The sequence below is a fragment of the Nyctibius grandis genome, chromosome 1 (genome assembly GCF_013368605.1).
Source record: "Nyctibius grandis isolate bNycGra1 chromosome 1, bNycGra1.pri, whole genome shotgun sequence".
NCBI lineage: Eukaryota > Metazoa > Chordata > Aves > Nyctibiiformes > Nyctibiidae > Nyctibius > Nyctibius grandis.
Window position 1 is genome coordinate 73,047,100 of NC_090658.1, and position 13,885 is coordinate 73,060,984.

Sequence of the window (13,885 nt, forward strand, 5' to 3'; positions counted from 1 at the left end):
TAATGCTTGGAACTGTTCTAAAAATGAAGTTCTACTTTTCAAATTTTCCTTCTGTATGTGAACATAGCAGAAGCTTAGTCTGATGCTTCTGTGCCTTAAGATTAAACCGGCAACTCTCAAGATGCATTGATAGACCTATCATTGATAGATCAACTCCTTTCTAAACATTATCCTTGATGCTAGAGGTCACCTGATATCATGATAGCCAGTGTCCACCACAGATCTGATCTTCACTCTTGGTTTGGGATATTTTGAAAGGAAAAACCCCTGAGATGTGGTCTTGGTAATTTTTAAGTTAAACTAGTTAGTTTCAGTGGGAGATACAGAGAAAAAAAGGAGATTCCAAATATTTGACTTAAATAATTCAATGCCATTGAAATATTCACAAGAGATCATAATGAGAAGTGCCAGGCAGGAGTTCTTGTCTTACCTGTGTACTTGGATATCTTATGAAGTGTAGAGTCTGTACTTCAACTTCAATTTGATTGCTAGTCTAGTGTTTTTTCTGCATGAAAGAGCTTGGGTCCAACAGTTCTGTGTATTCTGCTTTCTGTTTATCAATTTATTGAACAAGGTATATGGATTTCTGCTTTATTCACTAAACTTTTCTATTTTCATTGTTCTGATAGCCATATGCAGTGTCAAAATTCTTATCTATTACTATAAAAATTTAGTTAAGGTGGAAAAATGACAGCAGATGCTGCAAGAGCAGTTTTCCGAAATTTCATAGTGGAGTAAAATTCAAACAAACATTTGAATCATTAAAATAACATCGGCAGCATTTAGGTAAGGGTAGTATACAAAGCTTCAACTTTGTCTTCCAGCTAAACTGAAAGCATATTTAAACTATAGGTATTAGAACTCTTACTGGAAAACCATAATTTATCTGTGTAATTTCACTTTATACTGAAAAATGGAACCACCTTTCTTTTTTTTTCCTCAAGTGATTGTGAGATATTTTTTTAGAGAAGGATCAGACCAAGTTGGAAGAAAAAAATGGCTAAAAAACTAAAGATTCTTTTTACAGGTGAGGAAACAGGAGAGAGATTGAATGCAAGGGAAAGAGAATGGAACAGCTATTCTTCCTGTCAAATGCTGTATGCTTTTATTAAGATTAGAAATTTTAAAAACACAGTCACAATGTAAACGGAGCAGAAAATATCAGAAAGAACATGAATAGAAGAGAGACTTAAATCACCATCTTGTGGGTATTTCTCACTGCTTTTATATATGAATATTATCATGAAAGCATACATTCTGGTTGAAAATAAAATATATTATTACTTAGAATCGTAATTATAACACACTAAACTCTGTTTCTCATCAAAGAGTGTTGGTTTTGAAACTTAGGTTCTTCCATGCATTGAGAACTTTAGGATTTTGTTGAATTAAGGAGTTTAGTTCACTTGAATCGTGCTGTAATTTACATAACTCAACAATCTGCTGTCTTTTTGTGCTTTCCTATTGTGTAACTAGTCAGTCTTACTTGAACTAACGTTCCATAGAATCATAGAATTGTTAAGGTTGGAAAAGACCTAAAAGATCATCAAGTCCAACCATCGACCCAATGCCACCATGCCCGCTAAGTCCAACCTCCTACTCAAAGCAGGACCAAGATTGAGTACTTGTTACTCTATTTAATGTTTGTCACAGGCAGACTGTTATATGCTTTTGATGGGCATTTCCAGTTATTTGTTCTAAAGCGCCACAGCATTTGCACGTGCACAAAAGACTTACTGCATTATTTTTTCATTTCACAGATGAGTTTGGTTTCAGAAAGAGTACCCACTCCTGTAACTGGTGCGGACTCGATTTCATCAGTAAGTCTAGAGTCAAAGAACATGTAAGTTGATGCTTAATTTATGCACATTCACAAGTATGAACAGCCACTGCTACTTTATCCTCAATTGAGACAACTTATAATCCTGTGTTTTTTTGCCAAAAGCATAGGGGTAGGTAGAGGGAGTGAAGTCTTACTAGCATAGGTCTCAGTAGAGTTACAAAATTGTTCTTGACCTTTTGGGACTTTCTTGCCTTAGAGAGTTGTGTCTAATCTATGTAAAATTGACTTACAGTTGATTCTTTCTGACTACAGAAATTGGTTTGAGGAAAATGTGAATTAGAAGGCATAAAACAAAATAGCTGTCAGAGTTTATCTTATGGCTTTGATGTGGTGGTAAGTTAAAATGCTGTTCTGATGAATGGTATCTACACCTTCAAAATACTATGTAGCAAGATTGGCAGCATTCTGTCTGAAAGCCTGATACATACTAAGTGAAAGGCATCCTTCCTTTTATACTAAAACTTAATGTCCCTTTATAGATGTTCGTATGCATTAAGATGAGAAATATACAAATATTTCTGAACCTGAAAATTCAGGGTGATGTTGGTGTTAGTGCAGAACCTAGTTTTAATTAAGTAGATTGTTGTTTATGCTTTACCATAGGTTTTCATCTATAATTTGCAAAGATACCTCAACAGTTATTGCTCTAGGCTATGGTGGTGGCATGTGAACTGGCTATAGCAATTCAAATCCAGTGGTAGAAAGAAATCTAGGCATGCAGAGCTCTTCACTGAAGAGGCTGTTACTAATCCCTACCATTGACATAAGCTAAAATTTCCTCCTAGCATCTAGATTTTTCATTTAACTATGGAACAAGACATGCTGATATATTTCTGGGTGAAATTTTTGCTTCTGAACATGACATGGCAGGGATTCTGCAAGAGAAGTGATTAAAGTTTGCGGTAATGGTTGACAGCCGTGAGAAAAGCTGCATGCTGCTTGCTGGTGATAGGAGTCAAAAATGAGAAATAGAGAACTAGAGATGAGAATCCAGTAAGCAAATGCTTTTAGAGAAGCAGAATCACAAGAGTCTAGTGATACCTGCAGGAATGGTACCTAGTCAAAGGTGATGTAATTGCTTCACTTTTCTTTTTAGGACATAGAATATTTTGTAGGGCAGAGAGTATCATACTACTTTATTCTTGAAGTTGCTCTTCTTCCTGCCATGTCTGTAGAAAATATTTTCCATTTACTGCTGTTAGTACATGAAGCTGTTGTGTATATATAGCCCCTTATTTTCATGATTCTGTACTAATTTCTAGCAGGAGCCTTTATCTCCTCTAATGTGAGTTTTTATTGGTTCCTCATAGTGTTTTTACATTGGTGAGAAATTCTGTGTCTGCTTTGCCAATTTGTAACTGCCACATTAATACCTTAAAAGACTTGTCTAGAGTCAGATAGTAAGTCATAAGTACATTTAAGAATGGCATAGGTCTTTTGAGTTCCCCATTACATCATCTTTCTGTTCTGTGTTCCTACCTAACCTTAGTTTTGCCAGGATAAGTTTGAATGTTTGTACAAAATGCAGTCTAATACATATTATAACTTTCCCAAATGCTTTTTTTTAAACTAACATAGAATAAATGTGTAGAGTAAACATAGAGACCAGTGAATGAAGTGTCGTTGTTTTTCAAAGTTAGAAATTGTAGATTTTCTTTTTTTCCCCATGCTTTTTTACATATCTTTTAAAATTATTATTTTGCTACTCTTGCAGTTTGTTATGGGAAGAGACTTTGTTAGATGCCTTGCTAAGTTTTTCTGCCACACCCAAAGGACTACTTCTGCTTCATAGTACAGGTGCCATGAATGACTGTGTGAACTTTATGTTCAGCAGTTTATCAAAAAAACTCCAGGTAAGCACTACATAGTCTGTACAGTTTTTCTTTCTTTTAATGATTATAATACAATAAAGAAGAAAGAAAATAATAAGAAAATAAATCCAGAAACCATTTTGTAACTTAATTTTTGCAAAAATGAATTTAAAATGTAACTTACCATCTTTGATATTGGTGCCACACTAATTTAAGTTTGTTGGATGTTACTCATCTTCAGAATGTCAGACATATATTTAGTTTTTCTGTTTTTTTTTACTGTAAAGTTTGAAAAGCTAAGCAAAATATTTTTTCCTTTTTTTCTTCGAAGTGCAAATTTTTCTAGACCCCATTGGTAGGTTGTGTTGAAATCTGGATATGCTAGACAATACTTGAAATGTAACCAAAAATCAGATAACATGCATTTTGGGAGAAAAACCATAATATTACATACATCCTACTGAATGTGTGCAAAAACCATTCTAATACTAACATTTTTATTCTTTGCTAATGTTGCATGTCGCAACCATAGTATTTTGCATTTAAATTTTGGTAAGATACTTGATAAAAATGTGTGGTTTGGAATTTGACCCTGGCAAGTTTGTAGAGGATAACATCTATGAACTGTTCACACCTAACCATACAGTGGCTTAAATTCTGTAAACAAGGGTAGGAATAATCAATATTTAAGAGATTATTTGAGAGTTTTGTGCCCTCTGAATAACTAACACTGTGCTTTTGTATTTGTTGCTAACAGACAAATGAATATGAAGAGTTTGGTAATAGAGTGATTGTTACACAAATGGCAACAACGCCCACAGGTGCAGTAGCTCTACAGAGTTCAGGTAAATTGAAGAACGATGTTATGAATAGTTACATGCTGTAGTCCTGCATATTAGAAAAAGACGGTGAGAAAGATGTTAAAAAAGATCAACTGAGTGGAACAATTACACAGTATTAACAAAGACTGCTTAAATGTCTATTGTTTTCTTCCTGATGGAAGTTTATTCTTTCCAGCTTTTAAGTCATTCACTTATCTTGATGCAGGGATTTTTTTTTCTTAAATTATGCAAGATATTTGATTCATTGGTTTGCATTTCCAGAAATTTCCTGTATGCACATGAAGACATTTATATTTGTTAAAAAATAAGTTGCTAACAATTTGCAAATGCTTCTTATTGATCTACAGATCAGAATTAATAACTGTTGATTTCTGTAATTTGTATGTACTTTTCCATGGCTACTGACTGCTCAAAGAGTGAGAAACTGTAAAGACCTGAATGTCATTGGCGCTCGTATACAATAGTGAGATGGAATTGAGATTATCTGAATTGACGATTCTTGTCATATGTCAACCCATACCACAAAGTCCCTTCAGATTAATTCTCAGATAACTCAACTGCTGCCATGCCACCCAGCGGCCTAGATAGTCATTATGTTAAAACTAGAATCTTCTTAATAAAGTAAAGCTACTGTCTTAAGTTGTTAAGGAAGTCCATGAGGTAAAAATTTGCAAATATTCTGAGTGTCCAGAGGTGGCTGGTGTGTAATTAAAATGACTTGACTGAAAGACTGTCAGAAAAGCAGGCAAATTCTGCCAGTCAAGGAAACTGATTGTTAGCTGCTTATTATTTATGCCTCTGGGATCTTTCAGAAAGCAGGGAGCAGATCTAGTTGAGGAGTAACCCATCTGTCCTATTTAAGGTTCTTAGCCAAGTTGCTTCTTATGGCCCTTGGCGTCACAGAGAAATGGTAGACCAAAAATAATCAGCATTGATTTTCAACCTTGAGAGGAGATTGTGTAACGTATGTAAAGTTTATATTAAGCCTATAACTTATATTTGGAGATTTCAGAGTTAGGTGGCTATCATTCCTCTTCTATTTTAATATTTAACATTTTAAATTCAGCTAGTAGTGCTTCTCTTAAAAAGATATTTCAGTCCTTAACTTTTCCTTGTGGTATGTTTTCATTTATTAATGAGTTACAGTAAATCTGTATTTTTAAAACCACAGAGCCGATACTAGCTAAGCCTTGATCTGTAGCAGTTAACTTGCGAAAGAAGGTCAGCAGCTCATTTACATGGAAGATACGTAAATATCATCCTACTCTAGTATAATAATCTTTGCAAACTGTTGCTGTAGTCTTTAGATTGAATATAAGCAGACCGCTGTAGAAAGGTAGTTTGACTGAAGGATTGAGAATAGCAGGTAGAGTAACCTTCAGGCAGTCTGGCTTGTGAAATTTTAGTCCACAATGTAGAGAATTTTGAGAATCTGAGTTAGAATTATGGTGTAAAATGTTTTTTAATATGAAAATTGGTTTTTATGGTATTCTTGCCGTTCTCATGATTCGAACAAAAATTTATTTTAGGTTTTATAAAGGCACTTGTAACTGAATTATGGGCTCTTTTGGAGTGTGGAAAAGATGATGTGAGGATAACCCAAGCCAAATCTACTCCAGTTGACCCTATTGACCAGAGCTGTCAGAAGGTGAGAAATTACTTAATCTTCTGTATCGGCATGGAAAAAACAGTGCTGTATTTCAGATAAGATGATACATACCTTTCTGTAATTTTTTATTGTGGCTATACCTGCTTTGTGGCAGGTGGAGCAAAATTAGTGTAATACACTAGTCAAATGATGACTTATTGAAAGAATTCTTGTGCTGCATGTCAGGTCACAGTGCCAAGGATCCATAAAAGTCAATATAAAATAATAAATAACAATCGTGACAAAAGTGGAAGTCTTAAAATACTCACCATCAGTTCATGTCTCAGATTACTGTAGTAATATCAGGGAAAGTGGCGTGTTTTAGAGTATGCTGTGCCTCTAGATTTTAGAATTATGTGATAATGAAAATATTATAATTTTCAAAATTGCTTGTACTATTTGATAGATAATACATATTTCACAGACACTACTGCCCTTTTAGATTATATAGACATCTGCTAGGGTTTGCAGTCTTATTTTAGACAGCTCTGTTTATGTAAAGTTCAGCCTACAAAGAAGGATAAGAACAAACTTAAAATAAATGGCAAATAATTAGTAAAGTTTATTTGGTTATACTGAACTGATGAACATTCCCTTTTGTCCCCCTTTTTTTTCTTTCTCTAGTCTTTTCTATCTTTGATAAACTTGCTCACTTACCCTGCAGTTTTTGAGCTCGTGAGTAAACAAGATATGCCAAATAAACCAATGTATTCACTCCGTGAAATACCTACAGATATTATTGTAAGTACAGTTTTTATTTTGAAAGAAAAATAAATACTTCTATGAAGACATTTTTCATGAGAAAATGTTACTGTAATAATAGAATAAGTTTTTTCTTCTTACTGAAAGATTTTGAAATTTTCTGCATTTTGGATTATGTACAGCATGAGGGCAGTATTTGCACATATCACTTAATGTTAACCTAAATTTTTCGTTTTGAAATCCTAAAGATAATATAAAATTTGATGCCTAATTTAAAGATCATCTTTCCTGGCTTGTGTTAGAATTGTGTTTTTCCATGGAAAAAAAGTGACATACATAAACACCTCTGTATGTGCGTGCAGTTACATTCTGGAAAATGCTGGAAAATCTCTATACTTCTATTTTGTATAATATTGCTCTATCACACTATCCGTGGATTTAAGCAAAAATTAAAAAAACAAAACAAAACATCAGTTTTTTTTAATAGCATAGACAATTCACACAGAAAGAAAGAAATCACTAATTGGAAAGTTACTGATTAAGGCATAGTTCAGTCCTAAGAAAAACAGTATTACCATTTCTGTATTTAGTATTACTTTATATTAGTTCATCCAACTGCTATCTAATAGGGGTTTTTTTCCTCATCTACAAACCACAGGCAAATTTAATCTGTGACCTTGACTGGCAGTTAAAATCAGATATTTTTCTAATGAGCTAGCACTTTGAATTGCTGTTATGTTAAAGTGTTTGTTTAGCACAAGCTCTGGATTGGTGGTAGTTTAAGTTGTTTAGGCAGTGTATATCATAACAGTGTATGTTATGTTTGGAAGGGATTTTTGTAGTTCTTTTTTTTGTAATGCTGTTCTGGTGATTTCAGGAGAAAATGGGATGATAAATTTCATTTTTCCAGTCCACTCAGTGTTGGTGTGTCCGCCGATGGATAGTTCTGTTCAGTCATCAAGTTTTCTGAGGCACTGGGATCAGGGGAGATAGATGCATGTTGAAGGTGATACATATTTGAGAGCTTTCAGATTTGGGTAGATCTTAAGTGATGATTTTGTGAGTTTTGAAAGCCTATATTGTTTTGGCTTTTGAGGCACTTCAACAATTTGATGGAATTCTCTAGGTTTCCAGAAATAGCAATAGTGATACAATTGTTCATACTTCCCCAAACAGTTACAGATGTTTTGGGTGGCGTTCATCTCACTTAACTGCTGTGCAACAGTGGATTTTGTAAGCCTGAACTAGACATCCAAGATTATGTAGTTAACAGAAGGGAAATAGTCAGTTCATCTAACGTTAATTTAACATATAATGGCTAAGTCTAAGTACCCAGAAAACTTCTGGGGTTAATCAGACATACAGATTTGTTATAACCACTTTTTTGGCCAGTGATTGCCGAAAGCTAAAGATAAAAGATCTGACTAGATGTAACTATGGTTAGAAAGCAAGGTAAAAGCAATTTCAGTTAGAAGAACTAATTGCTTTGTGTGCCTCACTTTTCTGTATTTCTGAATCATGTCACATTGCCACAGAATAATATTTATGCTGAACTATGTTTGATAATGCACAGAACTTAATCATCCTGGTGTGCCATTTATTTCTTAAACACACAGGATTTAAATATTTTTTCCTCCTTTGTATTTTTGGCTAACTAGTTGCATCATTGACTGAACAGATTATCAGTTGAGCTTTTACTACTTTTAACTGTTGATGAATCAGGTTTTTATTTTGTGCCCTTAAGAAATTTTTTCTTAATACATGCCAGGTTTTTTTTATTCTGTTAGACATATAAAAATATTTTAGAAAATGGAGCAGATGAATCAGGGTCCTTCTGCCTGCCTCCGCTCTTCCTTTGAGAGGTTCTGCAATACACATATGCAAGGGAAACTAGCTTGCAAGGTACCCTCCAGATCTGTAGCTTTGAAAGACATGTTTATCAGGTGAAATTCTTTTTTTTTTTTTTTTTTTTACAGTGATTATGGACAATCTTATATTTATATAGTGTATCTTAGGTATTTGAAGTAGATGACATCCTACCTGTAATATTTAAGCTATGCTCTGTAGTTGAGCAGTGCAGACTTAACTGCACATTTTTCTGATCGGACCTTGTGTTGGACCTTGTTAACTGTCTTCCTTCCTAATATCCCAAATCACAGCTTGGTCTGCTTTCTCAATAGTCCTCTCTCTGTGCCTGCTCTTTCTACAGGCTCCAAGCTTTGATGTGTAGATGCAAGGAGGAGTTTGTTGCCAGAGAAATATCCCTTGGCATTTAACTCTTTGCACGTGCAAATATCTAAAAAGCTGTAAACCCCAAACAAATCAATTGCTTGCATTACCAATTTTATGAACAGCCTTGAGATCTGAGTTGAATTGCTTTATTGTGAATTTTATTGTGAACATACTATGTGGAAAAAATACATTCTTGACAGCCCTCTCCCCTACTGCGCAAAAAAATCTAATAGGGAAAATATGGTTTCACTGTATTTTAAATAAGAAGGCATTTTATGAGGACAGTTTACTTTGACAAGTTCTAGATTTTTTTTTTTTCTGCTTCTGGGAGTTTTACTTGGGATGTTTGCTTTTCTCGCTGTTGAAGAACAGAGCTTTGGTTGATTTTATGAAAGTATGGATCCCAACTTTTCTCTCATATCATATTGAAATGACTCATTGATCTAATGAGTTGACTAATAACGCTCTCTGCTGTCTCTGAGACTATACTTCTTAAATGTGAAGAAAATAAAAGTTTGGATTCAATCCAGATTAAATAAAGCCTATAAGGACTTTGTAGTTTGTTTCTTCTGACCATAGCACAGCAATCTGTCTCTGAGATGATAACATCAGTGAATGTTTTTATGCATTTCTTAAACTTTAATGAAATTATTTCTTCACAAGCAGTTTGGATATGCAGTGAACTAGAGGGGAAGATAATTAGGATGGATTTGTGGAAGAAGTGGGAAGCAGCCACAGATCGTTTTCTCTTAAATGAGATGCTGTAGGATGAAAGATGTAAGCCTCAACATCCAAGCCAAGCCTTGCTACATTGAAAATAAATGGCTGTGTTTTGAAGCATGTAGTACTAACCAGTGTTAGAAAGAGTGTTATACTAAAGGATTTGCTGTTCTCTTCATTAAAATAGGTGCATTTCAAACATACAAAAAACAGTTTAACATTTTTATTGTGGTTTAATACTAAATAAGAACTATAATACTTGATATGCTATGATCTTTTTGTGTGTTCAGTGTTTTGTTTTTTTTTTAACAGTTTCCGCCCCCCGCTTAACCTCCTGTGTGGTTTCTTTTTGCCATTGACTTTTATGGTGGAAAACCCCTCTTCTTACAGAAATAATTTCAATGTGCATTTTAATGATAAGTTTTATTTTATAGTAGGCATCCATATGAAACTACTATGTACATAAAATATAAAATCATACATGAGTTTTTTACATTTGTCTGTCTTTGGCAGGATATCATTGACAGGCTTATAATTTTGAATTCAGAAGCTAAAATTCATTCCCTATTCAGTTATGAACAATCACATATCTTTGGTCTGAGGTAAGATGCTAATTTTTTATTCTCTGGTCACATTAACTAAATAGGATATAACATGCTTGGATGTGTTGCTTCTGATAAGATAACATTGTTTGGTTTTTATTATGCATGAAGGTGAAATTTCCCCTTTTTTTTAACATAAGATTAAATGAAAAATGGCCTACAAAATGAGAATAGCAATGAACTGAATCTTATTACCTGTAAATGGATATATTGTAATATGATAAGCGGTAATAGAAATTGCATGTTGTTATTTTGCCTAGTTGATTGAAAAGAACATGTAGTACATCCATTGTAGTTTATATAAAAAAACCATACCAAAATACCAACATAAACAAAGTATTTTTTACTATGTTTATATCAGTTTGGTTTATCTAGTCTCCCTGTACTTATTTTTTTTTTTAATGTATTGGTTTAATTATCGACAATTTCACCAAAACTTATTTTGAGAAGGAGAGTACCATTTGATCCCAAATATTTCTAGAACCTGAAGGAACACTTAAAATATGCTCACACTGTCATGCTCATGTTTTGTAATATTAAGTGCTTTATAATATTTTAACATAGAAATTAGTTTCTGCATTTTTTTCTGTTTCCCCAAGTTGAATATATAAATCCTTGAATTCGTATTTTTGTTATGACCATATTTTGTGCAATTGAAATAAAAGATCTGCTGGATTGTACTTCATAGTATAGAAAACTTTGATAAGCTTGCTTGGGCAAGATAGAGCCCAATTGATTAAATCCTGCAACGTTAGCTTTCTGCAGCTGTATTTGTACTTTGATATCACCGTAAAATTATTTCATACTATATATGAATAACCATAAGATACAGTATAATTTGCTGATAGGGATGAGCACAGAGGAGATGTACAGTGGCAGAATGTGGAGTTGGGAGATACATGATTTTGTCATATAAATCAGAAGTTATAAATGCTGTTTTGAAGGAAATCACTAGTTGAATAGGAATGAGAAGTCCTAAAATGAAATTCAAAAAATCAGATATTATTCTTCATTTAGGATTATACTGACTCCATAAAAAGCCTGACAGAACTGCCATTGATTTAGTTAGGGATAATGGAAAGTAAGATATTTTACAGTTTAAAATAACAGTTTGTTTTTAGATTTTGTTCTACCTTCATAAGGTAAAAGAACAGATTTCTCCTACAGTGATATTAGGAACCCTTGTAAGGTATAGGCAAAAATTAATTATTCAGTCTGATTGCATATACAATGGTTGACTCCCATGCTGTAAGACGGAGACTGGTACACAAATACATGGATCACGTGTTGACGATGTGTTGAATGCTTACAATATTTTTAACAAGGCCTATACCCTGTGAAGCAACAGAACTACCCATAACTACACATATAAGCAACGTAAAAAGCTCATCTGTAATCATGGAAAAGAAGTTATATTGTTACACAGATAAGATGAGCTCCAGAGTTCACTGTGGTAATGACATTTTCTGCTGGACACTGACAAAGTCAAAAACCAAGTGAAAATCCAGTCAAACTGCCAGATTTCAAGAAAAGATTAAGTAGTATTTTCAGTACGGAAACCTACTCATAGAAGTGGTAAATATCTTACTAAGTAGTAATCAGATAAAGGCAAAATTTTTAAAACATTTAAATATAATTTTCAATAGAGGCTTCATGTTCTGCAGGGACTTTTGGAATCTCAGTGATACCTAGGACCTCATATTTAACTTCATTTTTAAAAGATTCAGTCTCTTTTTTTTGTTGTTCAAAAGCCCTGTTCCCTTCTCCCCTGCTTTTCATTGCCTTTTCTATAAAAGAAAGGAAGATGCAGTTCTAGGGTTTTTATTATGGGCCTGCATATACCATAGATAACATAAGACTGTGTTTTCTTATTGATTAAATGGTTTTTCATGACATATGGGTCTTGCTGTACAAATGTTTTTTTGCACATAATAGAGAATAATAAGCCTTTTATTATGGCTAATTCAACTGCCTGCACAAAGAGAATTTTTATTATTACATAGTTATTCAAAGTTCTCTATTAAAATGATGCCAGAATTCTGGATGCTCCTGGAATTTGTCATGCTTACTGTATTGTTTACAGTATTAAGGCTTGCAAGAAACCCTAAGCTATATTACCTGAATATGAGAGGTATACAGTTCATTTTAAATACCTTTTGCAACCAAGTTCCACGAGCTTTTCCATGAGCGCTGCTGACTGCAAATGTGTTCTGTAAAGTAAACCTTTCCTTGTGTAGTTGGTTTGCTCCTTGACCAAATTCCATCAAGAATTCCAAATTCAGCAGAAGTTAGATCAAATAATATCAGATGCTTTAACAGATCTGGAAATTTAGAAAGTTAATTAGAAAGAGCAAAAGATCTACGTTTCTCTTTGCTGCTATGTATAAATAAAAAATTTAAATGTTTATGGTAACTGCAGCATTGAAAAACCATACAATTGCATGACTGAATTATTTTGGTGAAACATTTGTCTAGAAACATTTCTTTCTGCTAGACTTAATACCAATAGTACAGCCAAACCCACATTCTTTAATCATTCACAGATCTACACAGCCATATACTTTCTTGTTTGGTCGGGTATCATTGTACATGTTACTCTCCCAGAGCTAAGTGCTGAACTGCAGTTTGGTTTAACTTACAGGTTATACTCTGGGGTCACAGAATCACAGAATCACAGAACGTTAGGGATTGGAAGGGACCTCGAAAGATCATCTAGTCCAATCCCCCTGCCGGAGCAGGATTACCTAGACCATATCACGCAGGAACGCGTCCAGGCGGGTTTTGAATGTCTCCAGAGAAGGAGACTCCACAACCGCTCTGGGCAGCCTGTTCCAGTGTTCGGTCACCCTCACCGTAAAGAAGTTTTTCCTCATATTTATGTGGAACCTCCTGTGTTCCAGCTTGCACCCATTGCCCCTTGTCCTGTCCTGTAACCAACTTTTATTGTTCAAAAGAGTTACAAATTTGCTTACTTGAATGTTCAGCAACTTCTGCAATTTAGAATTACATTTTTCTTCATATGTATACTGTGCTTCAGTGACTTAAAATTATATTGGTTACTAGCTGTGTAACTACATATGAAACTTAAAATATATAGGTATTTCCACAGTCTGTTTAATCCAAAAAGCACACGTGTATCTATTTCTTCTTAATGTTAATATTGCATTTTCTGGTGGATGATTGTTTTCATTTTGAATAAGTATGAATTCTGAACTATTATTTTGAAGGACAGTCCTGCAGAGGGTTTGCTGTCAACTTTCCTTTTCAAGCTTGCCCTCTCTGAAAAGCAGTGTGCATGCAGTAGAAATCAAAGGGAAAACGTAGGGAAGCTGGTTATGGTTTTGCATAACCAATATCTCTCAGTCTATAAAGAATGCTCCCTAGAGTGCATTCCTACAGACTAGGTCTTGTGTCATCAAGGTAAAATACTCAGTTCCACAGCAAGCTATAGCCTAGTGTGAATCTGTTTTGTAATTCTTGGAAAT

The 13,885-nt window shown here is 34.1% G+C and overlaps 1 protein-coding gene across 1 annotated transcript in view; it reads left to right on the forward strand.

The window, feature by feature from the left end:
* TBC1D32 (TBC1 domain family member 32) overlaps positions 1-13,885 on the forward strand; it is a 94,888-nt gene that overhangs the window by 23,901 nt on the left and 57,102 nt on the right. The window contains exons 18-23 of the mRNA XM_068399071.1: positions 1,761-1,843; positions 3,558-3,696; positions 4,412-4,499; positions 6,026-6,144; positions 6,769-6,885; positions 10,312-10,400. Of these exons, the coding sequence (XP_068255172.1) occupies positions 1,761-1,843; positions 3,558-3,696; positions 4,412-4,499; positions 6,026-6,144; positions 6,769-6,885; positions 10,312-10,400 (635 nt within the window). The remainder of the gene's footprint in view (positions 1-1,760; positions 1,844-3,557; positions 3,697-4,411; positions 4,500-6,025; positions 6,145-6,768; positions 6,886-10,311; positions 10,401-13,885) is intronic.